The sequence below is a fragment of the Oxyura jamaicensis genome, chromosome 10 (genome assembly GCF_011077185.1).
Source record: "Oxyura jamaicensis isolate SHBP4307 breed ruddy duck chromosome 10, BPBGC_Ojam_1.0, whole genome shotgun sequence".
NCBI lineage: Eukaryota > Metazoa > Chordata > Aves > Anseriformes > Anatidae > Oxyura > Oxyura jamaicensis.
In genome coordinates this window covers 21044943-21072237 of record NC_048902.1, presented here as the reverse complement: position 1 = coordinate 21072237, position 27295 = coordinate 21044943, and the positions used below count along the sequence as shown (strand labels likewise).

General features: G+C 57.4%; 1 protein-coding gene across 1 annotated transcript in view; it reads right to left on the bottom strand.

Moving 5' to 3' along the window:
• Nucleotides 1-1014: 1014 nt before the first annotated feature.
• The window catches only part of ADAMTS7 (ADAM metallopeptidase with thrombospondin type 1 motif 7), a 45839-nt gene continuing 19558 nt past the window's right edge, over nucleotides 1015-27295 (bottom strand). The window contains exons 13-24 of the mRNA XM_035335955.1: nucleotides 27108-27241; nucleotides 25310-25430; nucleotides 24236-24480; nucleotides 21311-21452; nucleotides 18842-18968; nucleotides 18481-18694; nucleotides 13694-15490; nucleotides 12147-12299; nucleotides 11387-11560; nucleotides 10525-10671; nucleotides 9950-10109; nucleotides 1015-2842 (exon numbers count right to left, since the gene is read on the bottom strand). Coding sequence (XP_035191846.1) covers nucleotides 2673-2842; nucleotides 9950-10109; nucleotides 10525-10671; nucleotides 11387-11560; nucleotides 12147-12299; nucleotides 13694-15490; nucleotides 18481-18694; nucleotides 18842-18968; nucleotides 21311-21452; nucleotides 24236-24480; nucleotides 25310-25430; nucleotides 27108-27241 — 3584 coding nt within the window. The 3' untranslated portion in view covers nucleotides 1015-2672. The remainder of the gene's footprint in view (nucleotides 2843-9949; nucleotides 10110-10524; nucleotides 10672-11386; nucleotides 11561-12146; nucleotides 12300-13693; nucleotides 15491-18480; nucleotides 18695-18841; nucleotides 18969-21310; nucleotides 21453-24235; nucleotides 24481-25309; nucleotides 25431-27107; nucleotides 27242-27295) is intronic.

Here is a 27295-nt window from a genome sequence, read left to right as displayed (position 1 = left end):
CCGGCCTGGTGCAGCGCCGGGTGACGGACAGCCAGCGACCCCCTGCTCCGCTGCTGCCTGTAGGATCTGCTCGGCAGAATGAAATTCAGTTTTTTTTAAAAAAAAATGTCCAGAAGCCGGAAGCTGATGTGTTCTTGCTTTTCTCTTTCATAGTCCGCTCTAATTAATGTAGCAAAAAGGATAAACTTGCTTTCCTGGTAAACCACGCCCTCAGATACTGCAGAGAAAAGCAGTTTCTATTCCAAACATCTTCTGATTTATAATCACTTTTCTGCAGTCGTGCAGGCTACTGCTGTGGTTCTTTCTAAAGGAATGACCTGCTGGTATTGACACATTGATGGAAGTGTTTATTCTTCTTAAAGGCATTTCCATTTAGCTCCTTGGTTACAAGCAGCAGGTCCAAACACCAATACTGACAAAGCAGAGCAAGGAAATACCCCGGTCTGCTCCTGGGCTAGGTCTGGATTTGCCGGGAGAGGAAGAGATGAGCTCTGCACCCCCCTGCGCACCCTCTGGTTTAGAGCAGGTCCCGCTCTCAGAGGTGCTTCACCTCTGCTGTATCGAAGTGCAGGTAAAGCAGGGAGAATTTAAATAATTCTTGCCACGAACGCCTGCATTGCACTGGGAGCTGCTTGCGCTGGCTGTGGTGCCACACATGGAGCAGCAGCGTTTTGACTCGGGCTGCTTCATCGTTAGCTAGCACTGAAATGAGTTGATTTGTGAACCTGGAGTCAGCAGCACCGCAATCCAGAACCTGAAGCCTTTGGATCTGTGAGTGCCAGTCCTTTACCCCAAATCTATAGAGCTCAGATTGTGATCACACAAATCCCAGTTCCAATCGGCTGCCTGAAACGCTTTTCAGATGCACGCTGATTGCTCCATTCTGCTGCAGCTAAGATGACAGTAATCAAACCCCTGCTGTTGTCGGTAGCTAAAGAGCCTCCGCTTAACTGAGTTTCCAGTGAAAAGCCCTTTAGAATTCCCCAAGGGAAGAGAAAATATGAAACCCTTCCATTTCCTTCAGTAACTGTTTAATTTAACACACGAGCTATAGCCATTACACCCCAACGCATTTAGAGGCTGTTCCGCAGCAAAACCTAGGAGCGCTGACAGAAGCAGAGGACGGATGGTGCCGCCACAAAGGAAAACAGGAACGAACGCAGGCTCTTTAAACAAAAATTTACACCAGGTCGGAAAGGAGTACAACACAAAGAGAGAAGTCTTGGCTTGTGTTTTACATACAAATTACAGACAGGAATTTCCCTTGTTACGCGGCAGTTCTGCACGTTGTCCCAGACAGTACAAAGTAAGAAAAAAATCCACCCTGGGCTCTGTGACCCATTGCACAACACGGTGCAGCTCGTGCCGGGCTCGGTCCTTTTTCCGTTCAGTTTAGGGTTGTGTTCACGGTCTCCCCAGTTTCATCTTCTGTAGCCTGAAGAGTAACACAGAAAGGACGTGCCACCGAGACGCTCCTGACTCCCTCCAGGAACCAACCTAAGAGCAAAACCTCCCCAGGACACCGAGGATTAACACACGAGCACGAGGGCTGCGCCAGCCGAGGTGCCGCTCGTACAATCGCAGGTACTCTAGATAAAAGAATCGACTAACCTTAACAGAAGTGACTCTATATAAGCAGAAAGAAGGGGTTTAGCTTGGCAAGAGCACAGGAAACCACCTTAACCAACCATTACACTTCTATGCCATAACTGCGTACAGGAATCCAGGTGTGTGAGTACAGGTCGCTTTGCCAGTCGGGCTTTCGCGAGGAACCACGCAGCCACGGTAGGAGCGTGGTGTTTGCCGGGCAGAGGCTCACAGCTGGGGCCAGAGCCGCTTCCCATCTCTGTCACCAGTACATGCAAGGGCCTCCCCTGTCCGACTGCACAGCAAGACTCATTTCATTCATGCCTTGATGTCCCTAACCAGTGCCTCCACACCGCCCACGAGCGTGGGCAGTGGCTTTGCAGCAGAAGCCAGCAGCGGGATGAAGAGGGCAGAGCCCCTGCGTGCACTGTGAGCCTGGGACTTTCAGTGGGAACTGAAGCTGAAAGCTTTCTTCTCTGATCTCTCTCCATTTCTTAAATTACGGTTATTTAGCTCCAGTGCGTAAACAATTCAATGAAAATTACAGAAATGGGTTGCCAGCTTCCAGTCCCTTAAGGGAAAAGAAATGACTCCAAGTGGTCAGCTGCAGTGGTGGAACGAGAGATACTCACTTACATATATAAAAATAACAATAAAAGTCAAGAGTTTCGTGCTGGCCTGCCAACACCATCAAGAGGCTTAAAATGTCAAATGATAGCACCATAAGCATTTCTGAGAAGTCTCCCCCAAATTATTGCTGCTTTAAGTTTCCCTTCCCTAAAATGCTTTCTCTTTGATCGCTCAGTGCTGGCTGCAACCCCGATGGAGAGCAGCGCCCACTCCGGCGCATTCCCCGTGGCACCCGCGCACCCAGCCCGAGCCAGACGCTATGTTTCAGACCGAAGGTTTGAGCACCATTACGTGGAGCACAAATACAACAAATCAAGCCTTCCCTGTGTTTTGCAAGAGCACCGTGTGGCGGCAGAGCAGCACACCCGGCTGGTCCCCAGCTCCCTGCCGTGCTGCAGGGCTGCTCCCGGAGCCGCCGCGGGTCCTGGTGCTTTCTGCCCTCGGGGACGGTCCTGTCACCTCCTGGAGGCCCGCTCGTCCCCACGGTCCCGGCCGGGCGCGTGGTGCCCATGCTGGCGGCAGCTCTGGCAGCACTGGACGTGGACCGTCGGGAGGTGGCACCTTCCCAGCACCCGCAGGGTCTGGCAGAAGCTGAACGTCAAGCGGTCGCGCTCGCAGATGAAGCCTGGAGGGGATGCGAGAGGACAAGGACAGTGTTACTGCCACGGCACCGGAACAGTTACCAGGCATTTGACAGCGCAGCCGGCAGAGACCTCAGAAGATGCAGAGCACACCTTCCTCTGAGCAAAGCGCCCGCAGCCACCGCTTCCTCCACAAGCGCCTGGCGGCTGCAGGAGCCCTCTCCGTGACTGGCAGTGCCTGAAGCCGGGCACTTCATCCACCTCCTTGGGTGCTGCCCGAAGAGACCTTGCACAGAACGCCCTCCCTCGTCGCATGGTGCTGAGATCCCGTGGTGGTGAGGAGGGAGCAGCCTCGCCCCCAGCACCAGCAGAGGCTGCAGGAATCGGCCCCGCACCCCCTGTCCCGATCTGCCCAGCTGCCGCTGCAGCTCCTGGCTCCACCAGAGCCTGGCTGGGCTCGAAGGGGCTGCAGCGCGGCACAGCCCCTGTGCCAAGCACCGCCTTGTTTGCAGGGACGCGTTGCTGGTTTGCTTGGCTCCTTCATTTCCTCCTTTTTCCGTTGACACAAAAACAGGCATGTGCCTCACCGGGTCCCACACAGCTGTGCAAAACATTTCAATTACGTCACTTCTGTCCAACCTCACCTCCTGTAGAAGTGATTAACGAACGTGACAGCTCCTCTGCGGCAAAGGGCAAAGCGGCTGCTCCTGCAGCTGGCATCCCTGTGCTCCCCCCATGAAACAGCCGCCACGGGACGGCTCCACAAAAGGCTTTTCCCCTTCTCAGGGCGCTTTTGGGCTGGGGAAACACCAGCGGTGGGGAGGGACCAGGGAGCTCTCGCCGAGCACTGCCCCACGCCGTCTCCTTTCGGTGAACAAAGGGCTTTGTTTAGGGAAAGGCTGATGCCCCCGTTCCCATGGGGGACAATCTGGTCCTCAGCAGTGAGCGCAAGGGAGCAGCAGATGCAGAACAGAGACTTTTCCTCCCTCTCTGGAGTTCAATCGCAGCCCTCTGCGCCCCCACCCCGCCAGCATGGAGGTCACTGTCCTGTTCTAAAATTATTTTTCTATTTCGGTCGAGGTATTTCCTCTCTTCCTCACTAACAACAGCTATTTCTGCAAAGCCCTCGTGTCTCTGGGCCCTGAAGAAATCACCTCACACCGATGCTGCTGTGGCCGCAGCTGACCGGGAGCGAGCACCGGCGCCAGCCCTGCACCATGCTTAAAAACTCAGGGGCTCAGAAGAACTCAGCACCACCGCCTGGGGCTCTGGGAACAGCACCGGCATTTCGAAGGCTCAGCCCTGCTGCGGGAGCGGTGCCGTGCTGGGATGGCCCCGCAGAGCACGCTGAGATGTTTAGCAGGCAGCCGCGCACCTTGCTGCGCTTGGTGCTGCGCACAACCAAAAAGCTCGCGCTCTCCCAAGCGGCCTTCCTCGAAAGTTATCCATGGCTCGCGCCCAAGCTGCCTCCTGCCCTCCCTTGCAAGAGCTGTGGGGGTTTTGCTGCTGGAGCCTCGCTGCAGGGCAACCTCCCCTGGCTGGAGCGCACGGTTGGGCTCTCCTCTGATCCCTTTCCAACGGGTCAGCGCCCTGGCGCTGGAATGGAAATTCCCACAGCTGCCTCGCCAGGCCCTGCACGCAGGCAGAAGCCCGTCTGCAGCACGGATGAGAGCTCCCTTTGCACGCCGTGCTAGCGGCAGAGATGCCCCTGCTGCGGAATGAAAGCCAGGGCGGGCTGGGAGGCTGCGGAAGAGCCGCCCGCCCCTGCGCCGGAGGTGGCTGCCGCTCCTTCACTGACTCCATGCTGGGGCCCGGGGCACGGCTCCGCTTCTCAAAAGTGTTTTTATAAAACAAAGTCACCGGGAGCTGCTGACCGCCGGGGGCCTCCCAGGGCGGCCGGCCCCAGGCCCAGCGCAGAGCCTTGGGGTGGATGCACGCGGGGTCAGACTCTGCGAGGAAAATCTTGGCTGCGCCCACGGTTCCTCCCTGGAACTTGGGCTTGGGCAAAGGAAGCCGTCATAAGCACTTCATTTTTCAGCTCTTCCCAGAAGGTCCCTATAGGTTTGACCCACTTTTCAAGTAATCCTTTTATTGTTATTTTTTCTATTAACAATTTTTTTTAATAATCCTAACACTTCATCTGAGCGCACGCTCCAATCTTCGAGTTGGTGCCAAATTTTACTCTGCAGAATGGCTTAAAGCAGGGCTTGCCAAATCCCGGCTAAGTCAGCACATGAGGAACTGAAAACCCACACTTCTGTGGTTGTTTTCTTTAAGTTGGTGTGGAAGTCGTTTTAAATTTCATTTAAGCTTCTGCCTTACAGACCTAAGCATTTACTTTCATGCTGGGAAAAAATAAACTTCCTGGTACAGGTTTTGTAAAAGCACAGAAAGGTTGGGCTGAACGCTGAGCCAGCAGGACGAGCGCATCGAGCCGCTGACCTCTGGCCCGCGGGGCGCTCTCGGAGCCAGCTCCCAGTTTAACCAGCGCTGTCCCCGGCTGCTGCTGCCCAGTGCTGGGACCGAGCGCTGGAGAAGGCACCATACTGAGCAGCTTCGTCGTAGCCAGCATTGGAGGCACAGCCACTGGTGAGCACGCGAGCGATGTGTGCTTGGATGCCGTTTGTCTCACCCCCACAGCTCACTTCCAGCTCATTTCCCCGGCCGCGGCGCTGGCACGGCGCAGTCCCTGCCCTCAGAGCGCCGCTGGCAGCACTGTGCTCCCGCAGTGCCGGGAGGTGCCCCGGTGCCAGCCCAGCCAGTCACTTCTTCGTGCCATCAGATGCAACACGAACGTCCGTGGTGCTGCGCGATGCACCCAGCCTTGGCCCCCCCAGGCACTGCAAAGCGAAGCTGTGCTGCTGTCACCGAGCAGCCGGCACTCCCGTCCGGCTCGTGCTGCGCACGCCAAAGCCTGTAAAATTTTGAAAGCTTGGAAAACAGGAGGGAAAAGCAGAAAGTGCCCATTTTTCGAGCTCTGCTGCTCAGTCTGAGCCCTGTGGCTCCACGCATCGCTGAGGAAGGGTGACCAGCACCCTGCCTGGGGGATCGCAGACAGAAGGGGCAACGGTGGTGCTCTCGAGGCGAGCAGGGATCAGCCGTTTGTTGGAGCTGCTGGATCCAACAGAGAAATTCTCATTTCCTCAGAGCTGATGCAGAGCCAGAACTGGAGGATTTTCCCTGCACTCATGAAAAACAACTGTGCTGTCTTCCACTTCATTCCTATGAATAAAGGGAGGAGTAGAAAAAGCCAACTCCACTGAAACAAGCCTCTGAACATGACCCCAAGCTTCCTCTCCAGAATTTGAAACCACTTCCAACGCGCCGTGCCCAGAGCGTCCGGCAGCGCCTGCAGGCACCCTGCAGCGGGCACGGAGGCAGCAGCACGCAGCCGTTTCGCATCGACGGGCTCCTGATTCCTTCACTTCTATTTGTGTACGAGATCGGGCAGGGTATCGGTGCTGGGCAGCAGCCCTGGGCCCTCTGCTTCCAGAGCCTGGGGGCGAGCACAGGGAGTGACTGCGAGCGTTAACGCGCATCTGAGGACGCTGGCCCTGAGGGCCGTGGGGAAAGCTCTCCTTCAGTTTTGCCCTTGCTGTCCTCGTTTTTAGCACTTGCAGCCTGAGCCAGCTGCCCCGTGCCCACACAGGGTGCCCCGTGCCGTGCACCCTGCACCCAGCGCGGGAGGTGAGCTGATTTTTTCACCCTAGCTGTTGGCACTGGACTCTGAAGCCCATTACAATTTATGCTTTCAGAAAGCTAAATCTACAGATGGCCAAGGGGGGGAGAAGCATCTTCCCTGCCGTTACTCAACCCAAGGTCATTCACATAAAGCGTGCAGGCACGGCACTAAGCAAAGCCATGCTGTTCTCAGCTGGGAGAGGAAACGTGCCTTTCCTGTTCCATCTGTATGACCATTACCTCTTTTCTCTTGGGGTGTGCAGGTTTCAGCAGGAGCTGTGCTGGGCTGGGGCTGCATGGCCCCAGGGCTGGGGCTGGGGCACAAGAGCTGGACCCTGCGGGCTGCGGCCGCATCCTGCCCCAGCTGGAGGACAGCGGCGCTGGCCGGGGATGTCGCACAGCCCCTGTTGTGGAAGGCACCTTTGTAGGTAAGCCTAAAATGTGCAGCAGCCATTGCTCCTACATTTCATAAAAGCCCAGAAAATCCTTCCCCAAGCTCCCAGTCTCTATTGACTGCTGCTGTTAATTAGCAGTAAGTGAAGGGCACTTAATGACTCGGCCAGCAGTGCCTCCCTGTCTTGCCACGGGGATGCAGACTTCCATGCTCAGCTGAGAGTAAATTGGACTTTGCTGCAATTCTGTCTAGCGGGTGTCCCTTGTGGACAAACTTAGCTGTATGCAGAACCATGAATAATTTCATTTCCCTACTGAAAGCAAGAAGGAATACAATGTCTAATTGCCAATTAATCTTGAGGTGGCTGGAAACACAGCCAGCCACTGGATGGGGAGCCGAACGCTTGGGCGGGAGGAGGAGAGGAGCCCGGGGTCTGCCCCTCGCCCAGGCTGTCCCAAAGCAGCCGACCTTGGCGCTGCTCCTGGGACATGAGGCTGAGCCTCCCCTTCCCGCTGGCTAGGAACATCTGTCTAATTCCTAGAGAAACCACATCTATGGCCCGTTTGTGCATACTTGTTCTGGGGCCAGCTGCACTCTTTAATTCCTTTCCCTCTCTGGTATCTGCAGGCTGAGATCCTGATGGGCAACGACCGCCTGCGGACTCATCCCGCAGCACAGCCCCAGCCTCGGCTCTGTTTAGTGGGGGAGAGGGGATGGCCCTGGCAGCACCCGGCCCCCAGCAGGGGTTTGGTTCAGCGATGCCCTGACGGACAGGCACGTTATCGGCGTGCTGTGCGCACTGCTCCTCACTCCCGAGCAGGGCAGCAGCGCTCAGACGTCCCAGGCACCTGCTGGCCTTCCCTCGGGGTCTCTCTGCAAAGGCAGGCACTGCCAGCGGGGTGTCCCCGGCGGGGCTGCTTCACCGCCACCCCAACTGCTGCCTTGGTGCTCCGAAACTCCTCTACCTGCTAGATAAAAGGTGCCTGTGTCTGAGCTCTCACAGGAAAGCTGCTCTCAGCTCCTCTCCAAGGTGGACATAAAACTAAATGTAACATTTAAATGCAGAAATCAACATACTTTGTTTTTTTTTCCCCAGTTTTCTGAGCTACGAGGAATGAGCTGGGAACAGGAGTGGCTGCTGTGGGCGTAAAAGCTCTGCCTGGGCTCCGAGCACACGGCTGGGATCAGCACAACAAGCCTTCGCCTTCCTGAGACGAATGCTGCTCTTATCTCTGGCAGCGTGTCCGCAGTCCAGCAGATCCGCTCCCACTCTTATCACCTAGGAAGGGCTGCCAAGAGCAGAGGCGTCGCTCCGGAGCGAGCAGCAGCAGGGCTTTCCTGGCACAGCACCGGGAGACCCCGCGCAGCCGCTGGGACCTGTGCTGGGGCCAGGAGCTTTGCCTGGGGACAGCTGAGCAGGGCAGCGTCTGTCTGCGCGCACCAGGAGGTGGCTCCTCCGTGGGTCGCCTTGTTCTGAGCTTCTGGGCATGGGGCGACCAGCCACAGGCTTTGGGTCCTCCTCCAGGTCCGCGCCACCCTGCGCCCGGCCCCAGCGTGGATTCTCCCACCATGGGGTCGTGGTTGTTTGACTCCCTCGTCTTCATATGGGGTATGAAAACTGTCCCTGGCCTTGCTGGGACGCCACGAGGACGCATCTGAGTGCCTGGTGGGCCCAGGTGCTGCCTGGGAGCCATCTGAGGACACAGCAAGCCAACCTTATCTTCCCCACTCCCAGCTGGATTCAGCCGTAAAACTACAGCGCATTTAAAAATAACTTCTGTGTAATCATCCATTAATTTATAACCTAGCGACAGAACAGGATTCTGCTTTTAATTAATTCCAACCTCCTCTAATTGGAGAGAGCCAATTGCCGGTGAGATGTTTGTTTATGTTTGCTCTGTTCCATCTCCTTTAAAAACCCATCTGATGATGTTTTAGCATTTCAGCCCTGCTGAGGTTACTCGCATTATTGCTAACTGCTGCCCAAGCCCAACACACGAGCTCGCTGGTACCAGCGCACTTCGTGTTACAGGAGATGGAGACTCCTTCTCCTCCCAACGTAAACACTGAATCCCCACAGCCTTCATTAATCTTGTGCAATAAAGATCCTTTAAAACACAGGAAAGGGCTAGAGTTTATGTCCATGCCTTTTCTGGGAGCCTCTGCCTGTGGATTTACACATCTGTGATTTCCTGCCATGTGAAAGTTTTGTTCCTCCTCGTAGTTTGGCAGGAAATGTTTGTATTTCCAAGAGGCGTTTCCTGCCCTGGGCCGCGGCCAGAGCATTTATGTCACTTCTAATCCAGAATTGTAACGTTTATTTGTGTGCTTCCTACACATCCCGGCGGTTATTCTGGTACAACCTTGGCGGTGCCGAGCATCCACGCGGCTCTCATCACCAGGCCGTGCTGGTGGGAGTTTTCCCCTGACAAAAACGCCGGCACCGTGCGGCACCTCCTGCAGAAGCCCGACTGGCCGCCACCTCCACGCCCCACTGGGGAAGCAGCACAGGCTGCGGGCTGCCTGCGCCACGGACACGAGGCGGCACGAGTGGGTCCGGGGCTGCGGGGTGCCCCTCCTGCAGGGCCAGCTCCAGCCCCCCCGGCTCTTCCTTACGGCCAGCTCCCATGGGGGAAATGTTTCTTGCCGGGCAGACAAAAAGCTTTTTTCCCCAGACACATTGAAAAGATAAAGCTGATTAATGAATAGCGTGCCAGTGTCAGTGACATCTAATCCCCCACTATATTGCTTTTCCTCTGAGGAGCTCTTACCCCTTGTGGCGTGCGCGTTTCTGGCTAACGGGGACCTGTTTCGGGACACGTTTCTCTGAGTGAATGGGAAAGTGCAGAAGCAAACCGAGTGCCTGCTGCACAGACACACGTTTTCACCCGTCGCCTCGAAGCCAGGCGGGGCTCCCTGTTGGCAACTGCCCGAATGGCAGAGTGGCACCGGCTGTGTGTGCTGCCTGGACAGGGCTGACACCAGGCAGCTCACACAAGCTCTTGGGGAGCACGATCGCATAAAAGAGAGACTATTTGGTCGTCAGGAGTAGAACGGCCCACGGGGCATTACTCACCCGCCTCGGTGCCTTCGCAGTCCTGCGGGTTGCACTTCTGCGTGCTCTCGGGCCAGGGCTCGTGGTCGCAGAGGCTGCTGTCCTCCTCCACCTGCCCCGTCTGCGTGTTGACGCACTTGACCTGGCGCCGCTGGATGCCCCCGCCGCAGGGCGCCGAGCACTGCGGGAGCAGGCAGAGCTGTCAGCTGGGCCGGCAGCACCGGGCCCTGGGGAGTTTTTATGCTGTTATTGCACCACTCCCCGGTGTGGTTTGGAAGGTTGTTTTTTTTACCCCTGCTCCTTGCATTTGTGCAAGAGAGCAGTTCCCATTCTGCCACGTGCTGCGGACGAGGGTGCCCAGCCAAGTCGGGCGCGGGGCAGATGGCACTGACCAAGCTTATCGGCTTCAGTGGCCATGGCAATGACAGCACCAGGGACATTTTTATCTCTTGCTTTTGTAAGGAAACCACGGGAGGGGCACACAGCACCTCTCAGCCCAGACCTCCGTGGAGGAGCCGCACCGGTGTGGCAAGGATGATGCTGATCCAGCGCAGAGCTCATGAGAGAACTGTGCCTCGCCGCTCGCATCTGCTCACCTGTCCCCAGGAGCCCACCACCCAGCTGGTGCAGGGGTGGGTGTTGCAGGGCCGGGTGTTGTTGGGCCGTAGCGCCTCATCGCAGCGGCTCAGCTCCGGGCACGTCACCAGGCGCTCCTGCTCCCCTCCGCCGCAGGGCTCTGAGCACTGCAGAGACAAAACTCGTCAAAAGGGGAAGCCAACGGGGTAATGGAACAGCAGACACACTCCGTGCATCGGGCTCTTAAGGAAAAAAAATGAAAAATGCCCCTCCTGACACATTAGCAAACACAAACCCTGCTTCCAGGGTCAAATGCCAACTTCGCAGCTACAGCTGCTGTCAGCGTGTGGTTTCCTTTTTGGAGACGGGTGCTCTAAATTAGCTTCAAGTATCCCAGAGGCAGGCAGATACAGGAGATCTGCTGCAAGCATCAGCTCCTACATTTAACAGTCAGCCTCAGCCCACTGCCTCCCTGCCCGGGACAACGGCCCCGGATGGGGGGATGCTCACACCTCCTGGCCACACACCTCCCCTGCAGCAGCTGCCGTGTGCCTCGTGCCATGGGCAACCATGAGGTGCCAGCCCAGCGCACCTCCAGGGGAAGATATGAGAAATAACTGCGTGTGTGAAACCCCATCACACGCACACGCTGCAGACTGCTTCTGAGATGACCTCAGTGCTCACCATCACCTTACAGCTCACTTCTTGGTAAAAGACAACAAACGACTCCCTCCTCTTGTGCTTATCTGCAAAGAGCTCTCACAACTTCTGAAGACAACCCGGACAGCTCTCCTCATGCACCATGGCCAAGCCAGGCACAGCGCCCTGCCGCGAGGCGCTGGGGTGCACGGGCACTGCTCAGCCCCGGCCAGCAGCGCCTACCTCTCTCCAGGAGGACGTGTACCAGTCCAGGCACGGCGTGCTCTGGCAGGGCATCTGCGCCGGCGGTTTGTAGAGGACAGCCTGGCAGTGGAAGGGCCGCAGGAGCCTCTGGTCTCTGGTGTCGATGCAGTGCACGTCCCGAACCTTCACCCCTCCACCGCAGTTCCTGGAGCACTGGGCAAAGGAGAGGCACGTCACGCTGCAGCAAGGGGCTGGTGCAGGGGAGTCCCTCTGGGACGTGACCCATGGAATAAAACCGTACTGACACGCTCTGCCTTGGGCTGCCTTGGGATAGTGCTCAACCTCTTTACTCCTAAAGGTCTGTGGAGCTCCCTGCTGTAACAGAACCAAGTCTTTTTGCATCAGACAGCTGCTGAACTCCCATCCACGTATCTCGGAGATGGAGGCCACGCAGACTAACAAGGGCTGTTCACTGTTTAACCCAGCAGATTCCTCCAAGCTAACTGCAAACACATCCTGCTGCTGTGGATTCTCACCAGCTCTTTTCAGAGACTTTCAAACCTTCCTTCAATGAGCTTCTGCAGTGCTGGCTTTTAAACCACCCCATTATTGTGGGATAAAGCAGTCTGAACTCTGTGGCAAGCGCAAAGCCTGACCCCTGCCTTTGCAACCCATGGGGCAGGAGCACGCACTGACAGCGAGCACCTACCGCATGGCAGGCACCTGCTGCTTCCCTTTTGTCTGTGCGCTACGAAGGGAAACGTTGTGGAAGGAGAGGCAGGGTAAGACGCCTGCTTACCTTACTCCAGTTCCCCACACGCCAGGACGAGCACGGCCTCAGGGAGCACCTCCGAGCGGGGACGGGCTTGCTGGCGGCAGCGCAGTGCCGCTCGGTGCCGGTGCTGCAGCGCACGCTCCGCCAGATCGCGCCCACGCCGCAGGTGGCCGAGCACTGCAAAACAAGGGGAAGCCCCTCACGCACCCGGGGGCAGCAGCGGGGGCTCGGCTCATGGCCTCCTCCTGGAAATCAGGAGGGTGCTGGAGGAACGGGACCGGGCCGTGGTGCGGCACGGCCGGGGGATGAAGGAGCCTCGCCAGAGCCTGCGCCTGGCCCTGCCCGGGCTAAAGCCCACTGTGAGGCAGGCGGCGCTGTCTGGGGGGTGAGGGAGGAAAACCTTCCCCTGCAGAGCCGTGTCAGTGCTTCTAGTCTGAGATGCCCTTTCCTTGTGGGGGGATCTCCGGGTGGTGGGGGTGGCTTGAGGTTTTTTCGTTCCAGATCTCCATTAACTAGCACTAACGGCTCCAGTGCTTTGCTGTTCTCATAACGATCTGTTCCACACCTGTTGTGCCTGCCTGCCTTCCCCAAGCACTGCCTGCCCTCTGCTTCCTGCCTGCTCCAAGCTCCAGTGAATTTTCCTCTCCAGTTCGTTCCCTCCTGACAGGCAGTGCCTTCATCTCCTCTTCTGGATTCAGCCCTCGCTTTCTAGACTGCTCTGAATTATTCTGCAGCAGCCCTTCCATCCTAAAAGCCTGTGCAGGGCTTTCAGAACAGACTGGCTCAGTGAGACCAGCGTACCCCCGTGCCAGGCCCTGCCCTGGTGCTGAAACCAAGAGCAGGCTCCCTCCAACGCTGCCGACGTCCCGCCGGCTCCGTGGGGAGCACTCGGAGATGCTGGGGGCCCTTTCACAAAGCCCACATGTGTGACTGTGTTTTTCTGACACCAACCTTTGTCCTCCCAGTCACTGGCTCCTTTGTGCAACCTCCTTAGCAGGGTTCCCCGGTGCTCCGTCTCCAGTGGTTTGTGGCACAGAAGGCTTCTTATTTTTGTGCTTTCTGCTAAAAGCCCATTACCGCGGACTGCAGAAGCCATTTGTCTGTCACTGCAAGTGCTGTGCAAAGAGCAGCCACGGGACAGCCACGCCGTAAAGTGATAGCTGCTAATTACAGATAATCCCCCATTTACCACGTTAAGCACAGCCCCTTCCCTGCCGTAATTTGCAGCCCTAGTGCACCTTCGCCTTGACATTTAAATTTCTGTCATTTTGTGGCGTATTTTGAACCACTCTCGCCTATAAAATGACAGCAGTTTGCTCCTGGGCCAGACTCTGCTCTCTGTCCAGCTGCCACGGCCGGTGCCCGACAGAGTTTTGGCTGCAGAGAGGGCCGCAGGCTCCCGACTCCCTCTGGTGCTGTCAGCATTTGACCCAAATGCAAAAATGTCTGCGTTAGCAGCGTGCAGAGAGCAGTGCCCCAGAGAGTGGTCCTGGGGAAGGCACAGGTCTGCTGCCTGCAACCCAGCCCCGTTACACCCCGAAAGGGACACAGTAACGGGACACAATACCTACCTCGCTCCAGTTGCCGACCTCCCAGCTGGGCGTCGCCGTGGCTGTTTCAGCAGTGGATGGCAGCAGCAAAGCCTCGTCCTGCCCCCAGAGCCCTGGGGGTGCGGGAGCAGGCTGGGATCCCTCCTGCTCCCCGTCACTGTAAGCAAATGTCCTTGGGGCTGCTGGTGGGGAGCGCTGCCCCGGAGTGGTGCTGCCGATCTGGGCCACGCTGGAGGTCTGGGGGGGGGGTGTGGGGGCTGGCTCGGGGTGGTGCAGCACCCACGTCTCCCCCGGCCTCCCCTCGGTCCATGCCGCCGGTGGGGGCTCAGGGGGCGATGTTCCTGCGGGAGGGCTGCGAGCTGGGGACACCGGGGGGGCTGGTGCCGGGGCAGCTCTCTGGGTGAGGCCGCTGGAGGTGAGCTGGGTGGGCGACCCAGGCGTGGCGGGGGACACGGACACGGGTGCTGGCAGGGCTGTTGTGGCCACGAAGGGGGCCGAGGTGTGGGACGGGGGGGTGCGGTACCCTCCCTGCTGCCCTGCCTCCCACGGGGGGCTCCCCGTAGCACCTGCAGGACGGGGGCTTGCAATGGGCCCAGCGCCTTCAGCGTGCCTTCCCACCTCCTGCTGCGGTCTGCGGGCGGTGGGGAAGGTCGGACCTGTCCCCTCTGCCACATGCGGCTGCTCTTCAGTTGTGTGCGTGTGCACAGTCCCCTCTGGTGCTGGTATTTCTGCCGACTCTTCCTGCTCTTCGGTCTTGGAGGCAGCACCGTTATCGTCGCTGGTGATGACAAAACCCATTTCCCAGGAGTTTTCCCGGCCCTTCCCAGCGCTGGCAGCGTTATCAGGAGCCGCCGTGCTTGCCCGGCCTCTGCTCCCAGGCTCTCCCACGCGCTGCAGGCTGTGGGACGTGCTGTCTGCACCAGCACTGCCCCTGTCAACAGGCAGCGGCGCGGAGGGACCAGCCGGAGCCCAGGGAGCGAGGCTGGGGGCTGCAGCATCCCACGCAGGAACAGCGCCAGCCAGCACGGCACCTGCGGGCTGCTCAGGGAGCAGGTTGTCCAGGCTGCTGGGAGAGCCACGACTCGCCGCAGGCTGGGTGGGCAGCAGCTCCTCGGAGCGGGGCACAAGCACTTCTCCCCCCTCATCACTTGTGGTAGCAGGAACGGCCGTGCTGGGAGCGGTGGTGCTGGTTCCCCTGCGCTCAGGAACCACGCTAAGGAGGTCGTTGATGACTGAAGCCCCCGACTCTGCCTCCCCTTCGCTGTGCACAGGAGCAGAAATATTTGCTTCACTTTGCTTCACCAGATCGTCCCCATTTGCTCCTCCTCCTGGCTCCATGGTGTGCAGGACATCCGCGGGCAGCTCAGGAGGCTCCTCCACATCGTTGCTGCTCAGCTGGGGCTTAAGGCCCTCGCTTTTGGTTTCCTTCTCGGTGAAGGGGTAATAGGACAGATCCTCATGGAAGTTGATAAAGTTATAATCGTAGTAAAAATCATCAACAAAGACGTTTCCTTTTCTGGTTGAGAAGTCCTCCTCAGTTATGATATTGACATCGTTGGACTCTGGGATGTTTGGAATTAGGGGGTTAAGTTCAGTGATGTGGTTATTGGCGATGTAATCTATTTCATTAAACATTTCTCTGCTGGAAGAGCCGCTGCCAGACCAGTCGGTGTTGGCGTCGTCTAATTTCATCTGGCACTGTGGCAGGGAGCAAATAGTTTCCGAGCTGGGTCTTTGTTCAGGGTCACAAGTCGCTTGGGTATTATTGCTGCAGTACACAGGGCGTCTTTGTGTTCCATTGCCACACGTTGCTGAGCACTAGGGAAGGAAGAGAAACGAACATTTCAGAGCCGGGAGATGTGGGAAGCCGGGCGGAAGCGTTGGTTTGGGCAGCGGGCGAGGGGCTTCCCGTGGCTCTGCCTCTGCCACCACCCACCCGGGTCCCTGGGCTGTGCAGGTCCTGTTGTGGCGCGGGGCAGTCGGCGCGCCTGCTGAGCTCCGGGGCCCTCTCATCAAGGACCGCCCCAGCAGGGGGTCGTATTGCAGGGCATTTGGCTCGGGGTGATCCCTGACCTGCACTGCAGCCAGAAATGATTTTCCCAGGAGATGAGCATTGTAAAGGGCTTTGCGTAAGATGATCTAATGTGTCTTCTCTGAGTGACCTATCTCCATGAATTACATCTCTGCTTCGGGAAGAGAATGTTTTAAAGAAGGAGATAATAACAGGCGGGTTGTCCTAGTAAGCGAAGGAAAAAAGCGAGGATCAATGGGCGGCTTTGTGGGAGACAGCCTGTCCTCCACCATAATGCTCTCTTTGAGGTTGCTCAGTACAGAAGAAACCCACACGTTGCAGCGAGGGCCGGCAATGTTTTCGGCAGGATATGTAAGCCGTGGTGCTATGAACACCACGTGTGGCTTGCAGAAGCCACGGGCTGCTGCAGTTTGCTGTGGCAGATGCACAGAGCGTTAGTCACGTACAGCAACACGCTCACACAACCCAGCCAGCAAGAATAAACAAGCACCACGTCAGACAGACCCAGCAGAGGGGATTTCTGCAAAAATCGCTGTTCTTTGGATGAAAACGGACGGGCTGGGGCAGGGGTTTGGTGCACGGCCACCAGCACTGGAAGTTAAGAGTGTGAGGTGGGCAGACAGAGCCCTCGGGGCATCCCCAGTGCCTCTACGCTGGGCTGGCCTGGAGACGCGGTCCTCAGATAAAACAGACTCGTGTCCTTTGAGCCTTTTTGCTCAGTCCTTGCCAGGGCCCAGTGCCTGGGTGGGACCTGCAGGCACTGGTCCCGGTGGGCTCCCTCTGTGGGACACGTGCCCCCAGGCCAGGGCTGTCCCCGGGCTGCCCAGCGAGGTGCTGCCCCCATGCCAGCCACAACCTCCTGGCTCTGAGTCTGCTGGGAAATGATGAGGAGTGGAAGCAGCCCCCAGGGATGTGCCTGGCACAAGGCAGGGTTCAGAACATCACGGGTCCCCAGCTGGGCACCCACCCACCACACAATGTCCATGAAATCCACTTCCATTCATCCACCTCGGCAGGTGAGGTGCCAGCAAGCTGCCTCACCCCACCGGGACGGTGCTGCCGGATCAGGGGGAAGCTCAGAGCTCAGCTTCCACCACGCAGCCAAAATTTCTTAGCAAATGGCTCCAGCTCCATCTGGGAGATAAGCTCCAGGTATCACAGCTCTCGCAGCAGGAGGAGGGTTATTTGCCAAGCCTCAGTTATCAGGAGAGCCCCCAGGCACAGATAAGAAAACACTACCATTAGAAGCTTCACGGGAGGAAGGAGCAGCGCTGGCAGGGGAGTTCAGCACCAAGCACAGGACTGCAGGAGGCATCGCTGCAGGAGGCATCACAGCGCCAAGCTGCACAGTGGGACGCTGTGAGCAGGAGACAGATGCTCCGCAGGCAGACCCTCGTGTGGTGACAGCACATCTCAGAGCATCACAGCGTCTCCAGGGAGCCCGTAAAGCTGGATGTGCGCTGCTACAGGGTCTTTCTGAAGGCACCACCTCCCGGACCCACCGAAGCACTTAAACACGTGAGCTCAGCAATCTTGTAAATCCCCCCTTCAGCTCCGGGGGGCTTCCCATGAGACACACGGGGGTGCTGCCCTGCCCAGGGGTCTGCAAGTACACAAATCAAAGGACCCCCTCTTATTGTCACTGGGTAGGTGGACCGCGCTGCTGGAAAGCTTCTCAGCCCCTCAAATTCCTCCACTTATTGGTGGTGGTGGCAATGGAGAAGAAAGAGGACTCTCACGTTAGGTGAAGGAAGAACAGAAAAGTTACAGACATCTTAAAATCTCAAGCGTTTTTCATGGCCTCACAGAGGCGGAGATGGCAAAGCCAAAGAGGAGCTCTGTGACAGCCCACGCTGGCTCCATGCGGAGCACAGAGCCTGGGGCAACTCGGGATTCAGGGGTTTTCCTTTAAACTATTGCAGCCTTCTTTCTCAGCCGTGCAATTGTGGCTTTTGTGGGCCTCTAGAAAAATATTTCTAAATAGCTTTCATTTAGCCTTCAAATTTTCTGTTCACATTTTTACTCTCTTTGTTTCTTAGCAACAAGCTCTGCTCCCAGGCTCTGATTTGGCTCCTGGTACTTTTCTTCACGCCGAACACTTTCTGAAACCACTGCTCAAATTAGGAGTTACGACTCTTTGGTTAAAAACCTCAACCACAAAAATGCAAAAACAAAAAAGGCTACACAGGGCCAACACCAAACGTGGCATTTTGTACGTCTCTCTCTCTCTCCCCCTTCAGTACTTTGCTGAAGAATTCCCTGAGGTCAGGCCCCACTCCTGGCAGCAGCAGCAAGGCAGCACAGCCCCATGCCAGCTCGTGCGGGTGCAGAGCAGACGCCCACCCGCTGCCACGCACGTGCACAGCACAGCTAGACGCTGGCCGGCCCGCAGCACCTTGCCTCTGCGAGCAGGAAATAGTTGTAGGGTTTCTGCCAGAACAAAGGGGAAAGACTTGTGGGGCTGGAAAACACATTGAAGGCTTTAACACGTCCTGTTTCTGCCCCCTCTGCATCGAGCACGGAGCATGGCCTTGCCTGATTGAGAAAGCAGCAAAACTCGGAGAGGAAGAGAAAATGGTAAAAATGCCCGTGCTTGTTCCTTAGCGAGACCTCTCTGTGCCATGAAATTCCTTTCTGTGTGATCTGGTACCATAATGCAAGCCCCAGATTCACTAAGAATCTTGTCTGCTCCAGGCTGAGGACATTCTGGTGGCACCTCATCCGTGCTCTGGCCACCTTTGCAGGGAACCGCGGCCACCCCAGCTCTCTGACTCACCTCTGACCAGTTCCCCACGGCCCACTGAGAGGGACAGGGGACGTCCCGATGGCAGGGCGCAGTGGATTCTGGCTTGGAGAGGTGCTGGCAGTCTGCCTGCTGCAAGGCCCTCTGCTCGTCCAGCCCCACGCTCTGGATGCACAGCACCGTCCTCTTCATCAGCCCCAACATCCCGCACGTGGCCGAGCACTTTTGCCACTCGCCGACCCACCACCTGGGGGAAGATGAGCGGTGTAAATGTGCGTGCTGCAGCCCCCACCTGCCAGCTAGGGGCTGCCCTGTGCCATCCCCAGGCCCCTGCTGTGGTGGTTTGGGCATCGAAGTTGTGCTGAGAAGGAGCAAAGGAAAAGAAAAACCAGACCTGGCTGGGCAGGGCTCCTCGTTGCATGTCCTTTGCTGGTCGTCGGGCCGGGTCAGCGCGTCACAGTATCGCTCCTCCACAATGCCGGCCAGCTTCTCCACGCAGTGCACGATCTGCCTCTGCACCCCTGGGGACACGGACAAGGCTTGGCTCTACACGAATCTCAGAGCAGATCACTGAGCATCCTGTCAGCAAGCAGCAGGATGCCCTGCCATAACCCTCAGATACCAAAACCAGAAGAAAGAAACCAAAACCTTCACCAAAACTGAAACTGAAACCTGGGAGCCCATCTCTGCGGAGCCCTGGTGCCACTGCACGTGCCCCTTGCATGCTGCCAATGGCACCAACACTCCCTTCATGCCCAGATGGGAAAAGAAGAGCTGCACAGCAGAAATGGGACGTGATCCCTCTGTGGTTACAGCTCGGGAATGTAACTGTGCTGGAAAATGACCCTGCGCACCCAGCTCCGCAAGTGGGGACAGCCTGGGCTGGGGTGTCACTGCCACTGGTGCAGCCACGGCAGTGGCCCTGGGGTGTCGGTAGTGGATGACAGCCAAAGCACCTCCCTGGGGCTGGGGCAGACTCGAGCTGCCTGCCCAGCAGGAGGTAAGTCACGGATCCTGCCCCGGGATGGAGGCCAGGGCTGCTCAAGCAGAAAGCTAGAAATAGAATGCAGAAAGATTTGGCAAATCTTGTACTCCCTTAAAAAAAAAAAAAAAGGTGTCAGACTCTACCTACTCTCTCAGGGCTTAGGGCTGTCAGGAAATACCTAAGAAATGCCAAGGATTTCCATGGGTCTTCCCCACTCCTCCTCCTGGTCTCTACCAACAAGCGCTTCACAGGGACAAGAGAGGCTAAAAGCACCACCACTCACCCTGCTGCCACTTCCTGAGGCTAAAAGCACCACCACTCACCCTGCTGCTGCTTCCTGAGGCTAAAAGCACCACCACTCACCCTGCTGCCGCTTCCCCCTGCCGAATTTCCACAGCAATCCCTGCTGAGCCCCGACACGCAGCGGGGCGTCTCTGGGCAAGTTAGGCTGGGACAATGGCTGAGCAAAGAGCTCCTGGGTTAAACCTGTCATCGTGGGCACTGGGCTTTGGGGGCTGCCAAAACCAGGTGCAGGATTGTGCCTGGGGACGGTTGCTGTGCATGTGTGCACATGCCTGCGTGTGCACGCTCACACCCAGCCGCTCAGGGGGGCTTTCCGACGAGGATAAGTGAACTGGCAGCAGCACAACTCCTTTTGGCAGCCTCCTGCCCTGCTGCAGCTCGTGGATAAATCACCCCGAAGCCTCCTGCCCCCATCCTGCAGCACTCACGGGTGACATTTTTCAGGATGACCTCACTTCCAACAAGCTGCCTCGCTGTCGGCTTTTGTCCTGCTTTTTGCAACACATACTTGACCCGTGACTCGGGAGAGCTGTAAATAACACCGAGCAGCTGAGCGCAGACGGGCCCGGAGCTGCTGAGCTCTGCTGGGGAGAACTCCCAGGCGCTGCAGCCCTGGCGCTTGGAGGTTTCTGTGTACGTATGGAGCTGGCGGAGATGGGAGACTTGGCCCCCAGCCTCACCCCGTGCCACGTGCAGGGTCTGTTCCCTGCCCGTGGGTGCCCGCAGCCATGGCCTGAGAGCAGCCCTGCGCCATGCTCAGCCCTGCTCTGCTGCTGGGGAACGGTCAGCTGGGGAGAAAGCCAAAAAGCTGAGAGAGAGAAACAGAGAGAGATCTGATCCTTCTGACGTCTGTTTATGGAGTAAAGTGAAAACACTCGCTGCTGTCAGCTCCACGGAGTGCTGTGAGACTGAACAGCCACACATGCTCACACACACATCCCTCGAAAGCTTCCCATCCCTTGGAGCCCAGGGTGCTCAGGACACAGTGAAGAGGAGGGGAAGATAGGACACGGTGTCCGCACAGGAACCCCACCAAGCTCCTGAAATAATCTCCCCTCCAGCCCGGCCAGGCTGCAGACCGGCCATCTGACACTGATTTCTCTAAAGCTTTTTGTCTCGATCAACGTGATGGCCCAGGGACACCCAGCGCAGTAACAGGACACCAAAGTGAGGGAAGCGCTGATAAAGAATGGGCTCCTGCGGCTGAGCATGGCAGGGGCCACCAGGGAGTTACAACCTCAGCAGATGATGCCTTTTTTTTCATCCTCAAGACCTACTGAAACCAAAGAGCCAGGAATTTCTAAGCCAAATGCCAGCAGAGTGCTCTGATACAGCTGTGATGGGGAGCGTGGCACAGAGGACGCGCAGCTCTTGCCACCAGCTCCCTCTCCAATGCCTGCTGTGGCGCATGGTGCAGCACGGGAACTGCACAGGTCCTGCCGCCTCCCTGCACCACAACGTCCCCTCAGCATTTACGCTGCCTAGAGTGAGAAAAAGACCAGGGTCTAATGGAGGAGAAGTGCTGTTTGATGGGCTGAGCCCTTTGCGTGCCCCGTGGTGCAGGGATGGACTCACCGGTGCCGCACGTGGCGGTGCACGTGGTCCAGGAGCCGAAGCGCCAGAGGAACTCGGCCTGCTCGATCTCGTTCTCGCTGTCGGCCGGCCGCTGGATGGTGTACTGGTATCGAACACCAGGGTTGGTCTCCTGGAACAGCAGCTGTGGGGAGACAGCAGGTGCTGAGAGACGTGGGCAGCGCAGGGCAGTCAGGGATGGCCATTGCAGAGGTTTCTAGGAGGTAACGGCCCACCCAGGCCATGCACATGTCACTCTCTGCCCAGCTCCGTACCAGAGCAGCATTTGTCCCCCCTCTCTCACTGTTGGCCAGGGACACTGCTGCTCTGGCTGCTGTACCCCAGCAGCAGCACGCGACCGTGTCAGAAAATACACTCAACAAGTGCTCAGAGCAGTGTGAGAGCAGAAGTGCCCCAGCTGGCCCTGCTGAGCGCGCTGGGCTTGTGGAAATGCCAGGTAGTAACAAAAACTAGCAGCAAGAGCCCTGAGAGCTTCCAGCACCTGGGCTTTATGTCTGCTCTGCCAAAGAGCCTGGAAGGATTTCCTTGTTAATTCCCTCCGGTCCCACCGCCAAATGCAGCTCAGTCCGAGGAGCTCCTCGAGGTTCAGCACAGCTGGGTCCTTCCCCGAGAAGGGCCCCGATGTCCCTGCCCCAGGCAGAGCTGGGTGAGGACGTTTTGTGTGTGCCACCACGCACAGCCAGGAGCCCACCGGCAGCAAACACCCATGCAGTGGCTGGCTGGTATCACACGCTGGAAGGAATGAAATTAATTTCTCCCCACTTGAAATGTGGCTCTTGCTGCTCTCAGAATGAGTGCAGCTGCTCCTACGGCTAAGGTAACCCCTGCCCAAAGCGCCTCCAGCACCAGTCGGCTCTCCCAGAAGGCCGTGAGTTTAAATGAGTTTTTTTTAGCCTAAGCGCTCCCATTATTGCCAAAGCTTTGTTGTTCTTGGAGCTTTTGCAGGAGCAAAGGCGTCTTTCCAAAACCTCTTCATGAATATTGAAACATTTTTGTCAAAAGGTTTTAATTAGGTTATGAAGCCCAGAAAGCATCCCAGCAATCTGCTGGTGCTGAGCACGCCAGTGTCCTTATTAGCAGGAGAAAGCAACGCCTGCCGGCAGAGGAGCTGAGGTTCCCTCTCACACTCCTTCCGGAACCTCTGCAAAAACACAAACCCAAGTCTTTGGCTGGCTCAGGCTGCTCGGCGAGCCGGGGCTGCAGGGACACAGCTCCCTGCCCACGCCATCTCTGCACCAAGCAGACCACCAAGGCCGGGAATGCTCACACAAGGGGAAATAAGACCTGGGCTCCGCAAGGCCCCAGGTCGCAGGCTCCCAGCAGACCTCTCCTCCTTCCTGCCCAGCTCCGCAAGCCCAGGCTGCAGCGCATGGCAGGAACCCCCCGTTGCCTCCTGCTGCTGTGCTAACGAAGGCAGCACACCCAAGGAGAGACAATCTCTTTCTTCATTTCTCAGGGGGTGGTTAAAAGGGAAGGAACAAGGTTAAACCGCAATCATGAAGCACACCTCTAGGGCTCAAGCATTACTCATATGTCCTGCGTGGTGCGATTTCGACGAGGCATCTTCACATTCCACGGTGCACAACCCTTCAGGACACTGCTCGGATTTGAACTGTGGCAGTCTAAACTGAGCCGGCTTTGCTCCCACAGAAATTTCAGCCTGCCGGCAGCTGGCCCACAGTCAGGGGGACAATTCCCACTGGTTGCTCCAGAGGAAAACTTGGCCTCTGGGGGCAGGGACGTCAGCTCTTGAAAGCTTTGCGTGACCTGGCAGACCCCTCACCACTGACCCAGCCCAGAGCACTTTGCTGGGGCAAGAATCTGTGCACAAACACCCGTCAGCAGTGAGCAGAGTCCCAGAAAGCTGCCCGGCAGCAACGGCCCCGGATCCCAGGTCCCGCACTGCCTTTCAGCTGTCCTTGGCGCAGGGCGTTACAACCTGTGCGCAGCTGTGCAAAGCTCCTCTAACATAAAGCTGTGCCGAAAAGCAATCCCTTGGGCAATGCTTTTCTATGGAAATAAGGTGAAAATTACTTGGTTAGCAAAACAAGGCAATTTTAAGCTAAGAGCCAGAGCTGCCACTGCTGCAGCCGAGGAGGGGTGAGGTGCCTGGCAAGGTTGCTCTTATTAAAAGCATCCCCAGGACACATCAGGTGAATTGGGGACATGGATCCACGGGGAGCAGCCCCTGGGGACCAGCAGATGCTCTCCTCCCCGGCACTTCCACCAGCCTGGAAACATGCTTGTGCAACACCATTTGTTTTTCATGTGTTGCTTCTTTTAGGACTATGAGTGTAACCATAACCTCTCCTGTCTGGCCGTATGCAGCACTGCTCCACGACGGGCTGCTCCGTGCCTCGGGGGTGAACCCTTGCCCAGACCCTGGGCAGTGCCAGGGGCCCAATGCTGGCAGGGACACGGCACTGCCAGGGGGTGATGGTGTGACACCTCCCAGCTCCCGGGTGCCTCCACCACCGCTGGAGCCCACTTGGACCCATGGGCTGCTCCAGCCCTGCCAGAAACACCATGGGCTCTTCCCTTGCTCTTGATAAGATACGGAGAAAGCCTCCGGAAACCAGCTATTTCTTTTCATACTCTCTCTCCTGTGTAAATATTTTGAGGAATGCTGCAAGCTGGATGAGGCTCAGCTGGAAGCAGTGCGGACCAGACCCACCCCGAGCTCAGAAACGCACTCCCTGGGCCAGCAGCGTGTGTTTGGCTGCTGATGGCATCGGCTCCCAGAGAAAGGCACTGAGGAGGGGACACGGCCCCTTCCCGTGGGTGGCCACCAAGTGCCGTGACAGACCCCTTCACCGCAGCCCCATGCAGGAAGGCTGCAGAGCCCCCGGCTCTGCCCCCTCACCCTCCCCAGTTGCACGCCTGATGCAGACAGAGCCCAGCCCGTACCTGGATCCACACGGGCTCCACAGTGGGCCCCGGAGACGTGAGGTTCTCCCAGTTCCCTGTCCTCTCATAGGTGAAGGTGGTGCCTGCCACCCTGTAATCCCCGTTCCACTGGATGGTCCAGCCGCCGTTCAGGAAATACTTCTCCGGGTCCTCGCTCCGCAGTGCCAGAAAATTGCCGGCTTCTGCGACTTCTTCGATGCGGATCTCTCGGGCTCCAACGGGGATAATCCCAATATCAACGTAACCTGGGGATGCAACCAAACGTTTGCCCCAGGGGAATCAGGAACACGAGCTGCTTCCTGGGGTAGGTAGCTAAGTGCCCCTTGGGACAGGGCGCTGGTGTCTCTCGGAGACATCAGAGAAACACAGTTCCTGCCTGAGTGCTGGCAAGGGCTTTGCCACACTTTCATCATGTCCTTGTCAACCCACAAAATCATCTTAAGCCTTCCCAAACGAGCTTTAGGGTGCAGAGATTTGTTCGGAGGTCATTTAACACAAATAGCAGTAAGGAAATATTTTTCTTCTGAGGGGCAAGAAGTGGAAAGGCAACTCCCCTCCTCCCTGCGCTACTGCTTGGACCTTATCAAAACCACCCAGTCTGGGCTAAGGAAACACTGCAAATGAGCAGCATGAGGGCGCCTGGCTCTTGGTGCCGGTCTAGCTGAACACACAGAAACGAAGTCCTGTGTCCCTTGGGTTCCTGCAGCCTGGAGCAGTGATGGTGCTTGCAGAGCCATCCCTCCTCCCGGGGTGCTGCCTCCCAGGACGTCCCTGCAGCGCTGGGGTTTTGTTTGCAGACCACCCCCTCCCCGGGCACGGCTGATCAAGGGAAAAATGAGCTCTGCAGGCTGGGGGGGTTGTTTTAAGGAAACCGTTTAAAACAACAATGCATTTTTCTGCTCTCCGGTGGTTGGGAGCTGTGTGTTTGCCCTAAGCCCACTCAGCTCACCCCACCACTTTTCACCAAAACATTTGGTCCCTGGGGAGGCTGTGGCTGCTGAAACCTTGACACACGCGGCTTGTCTTTATCCCTTAGGGCTGTCCTGCCTTGGGGACAGTGCCAAGCACCCTTACCCAGCCCCTCGCTGTCCTCGAACATCTTCTTGACGGTGTGGCAGGTGGAGCCGTCCCCGTGGCAGACGCCGCACCGGTCCTCCACCGCGTTGGAGTCGATCTCGTAGTCACAGCCCACGTTCTGCAACACGGCCCCATCAGCGCTGGCCCCACGCCCGCGCCCACGCCCGCACCCACCCAGGAATTGGCACCAGCAGCCAAATGTGGGAAACAACCGCAGTTGTGAGGACCAGCCTCAGCAGAGAGACGGCAGGAAAAAAGGAACATAGATTGGAGAGTGGAGCGAGCTGGAGTCTTTTTGCACGATGGGTGGCACACCCAGGGTGGCTGCAATGCGGGTTTCTTACTCTAGTGTTTGCCTGCAGCCCCGCTATCCTGTTCACAGAGCTCTGAGAAGCCAGAGGCACATCTCGTCACCTTCCCCTGCCCTGCTCTGCAGCCCTGAGTCCCCAGAGCCCGTCGGCATGTGCTAAGAGCTGTGCCTAGCTGGGTCAGCCTCTTGATCCTTGGCCTTGCCAATCCCGTTTCAAAACGCTTTCCAAAAACCTTTCCTATGTTCTGCTGGAGCTCTCCACACCTCGGACCTAGGCAGCTGCCAAATTGCTCGATCAAATGGAGACTCCATCTGACTCCGCACAATAAAAACTGCAGCCAATTCCCCAAGGGTCCTGCTGGGCCCTGTGCCACCGAGAAGCCTTTAGTCTGAGCTCCGTGAGGATGTGGCCAGGGAGCCAGTTGCACACACGTGCTGGAAGGAACACTATTTTAGCTACTGCAGTGCTCTGTACTGAGCCAGGTTTAATTCTGGTGTAGAAGCCAGCAGCAGGCTTGCAGTCAGTGACAACTGTACGTGTGCAGTTAGCTCTGAGTGAATGTGCCGTCAGCTGAGGAGAGCTGCTGGACCCCGCTCTTTTGTATGTGCCAAGTAAAAACCATGACCTCTGAGCTCTCCCCCAAGCCTGTGCCTGTGCATCTGTGCGCTGCAGCCTTTGAAGTAACTTACAGACTATTAAAGGAGGAAATGCGACCTTCTCCGAGTCTCCTGCTGTGCAGAGCAATTGCCATCAGCCTCTGCCTGGTGCCACTGGCAGCGCAGCCAGGAAGAGGAGGAAGTTTCCACGAATGGTTTTTATGTAACAGGCTGAAACTAACTTACTGATTATTTTCCCTGCTGCTCTTTGCACCGTCCATTGCATGACAGCCCAGAATTCCATGGAAGTGACAAGGAGATGAGGACTTGCCTTCTCCTCCTTGCAGCTCTCTCTGGTCCTTGTCCTGTCCCTCCCGAGCTGGGGATGCCCTCCCCAGCCAGCAGCCAGGCAGCTCTGCCACATGCTGCAGCTTGTACGGAGCTTCCAAGGAAGAACAACAACAGCCCGGGAGGAAAAACAAACACCAGCACTGGGAGAGGGGCTGGGGAAGGCATCTCCATTGCTGCAGGCTGTGGGTCAGAGCAGCACCTGCCAGCATTGCAGGGCTGGGTTGGGCTGGGTGTCCTCCCCACCTGCCCTTTCTATCTCCCCTGCCTTATTTTCAAGTGAAACTGTACTTCGTGGATTTCCTTGGTTTTGTGCTCTATTTCCTTGAAGGCAGCACAGAGGCTTAAATACCACTGTACCAAATACCTTGTGAATATCGAGAGCTCACCCTCATTTCCGTGCAGAAGAATGATAACAAAATGGGTCAGGGAATGTCTGCATGGGGATGGCGGGCAGAGCTCCGATCACCAGCCCCTCCTCAGCTCCTGGTGCACGGGGGTGCTGCTGGCCCCCCCGGCACAGCGTGGTGCGGGACGTACCTTGCAGATGCCGTTGATGCACATGTCCCGGCTGGCGTTCATTTCGTAGCACGGAGTCCCATCGATGACAGCGTCCCGCAGCTTTTCTGCGAAGTATTCGTCCTCTGGGCGGCAGTGCAGCTCGCAGGGGTTAACTGGGGAGCCGAACAGACAGAAACTGAACCCGAGGAGCCGGGGTCTGCACGCCT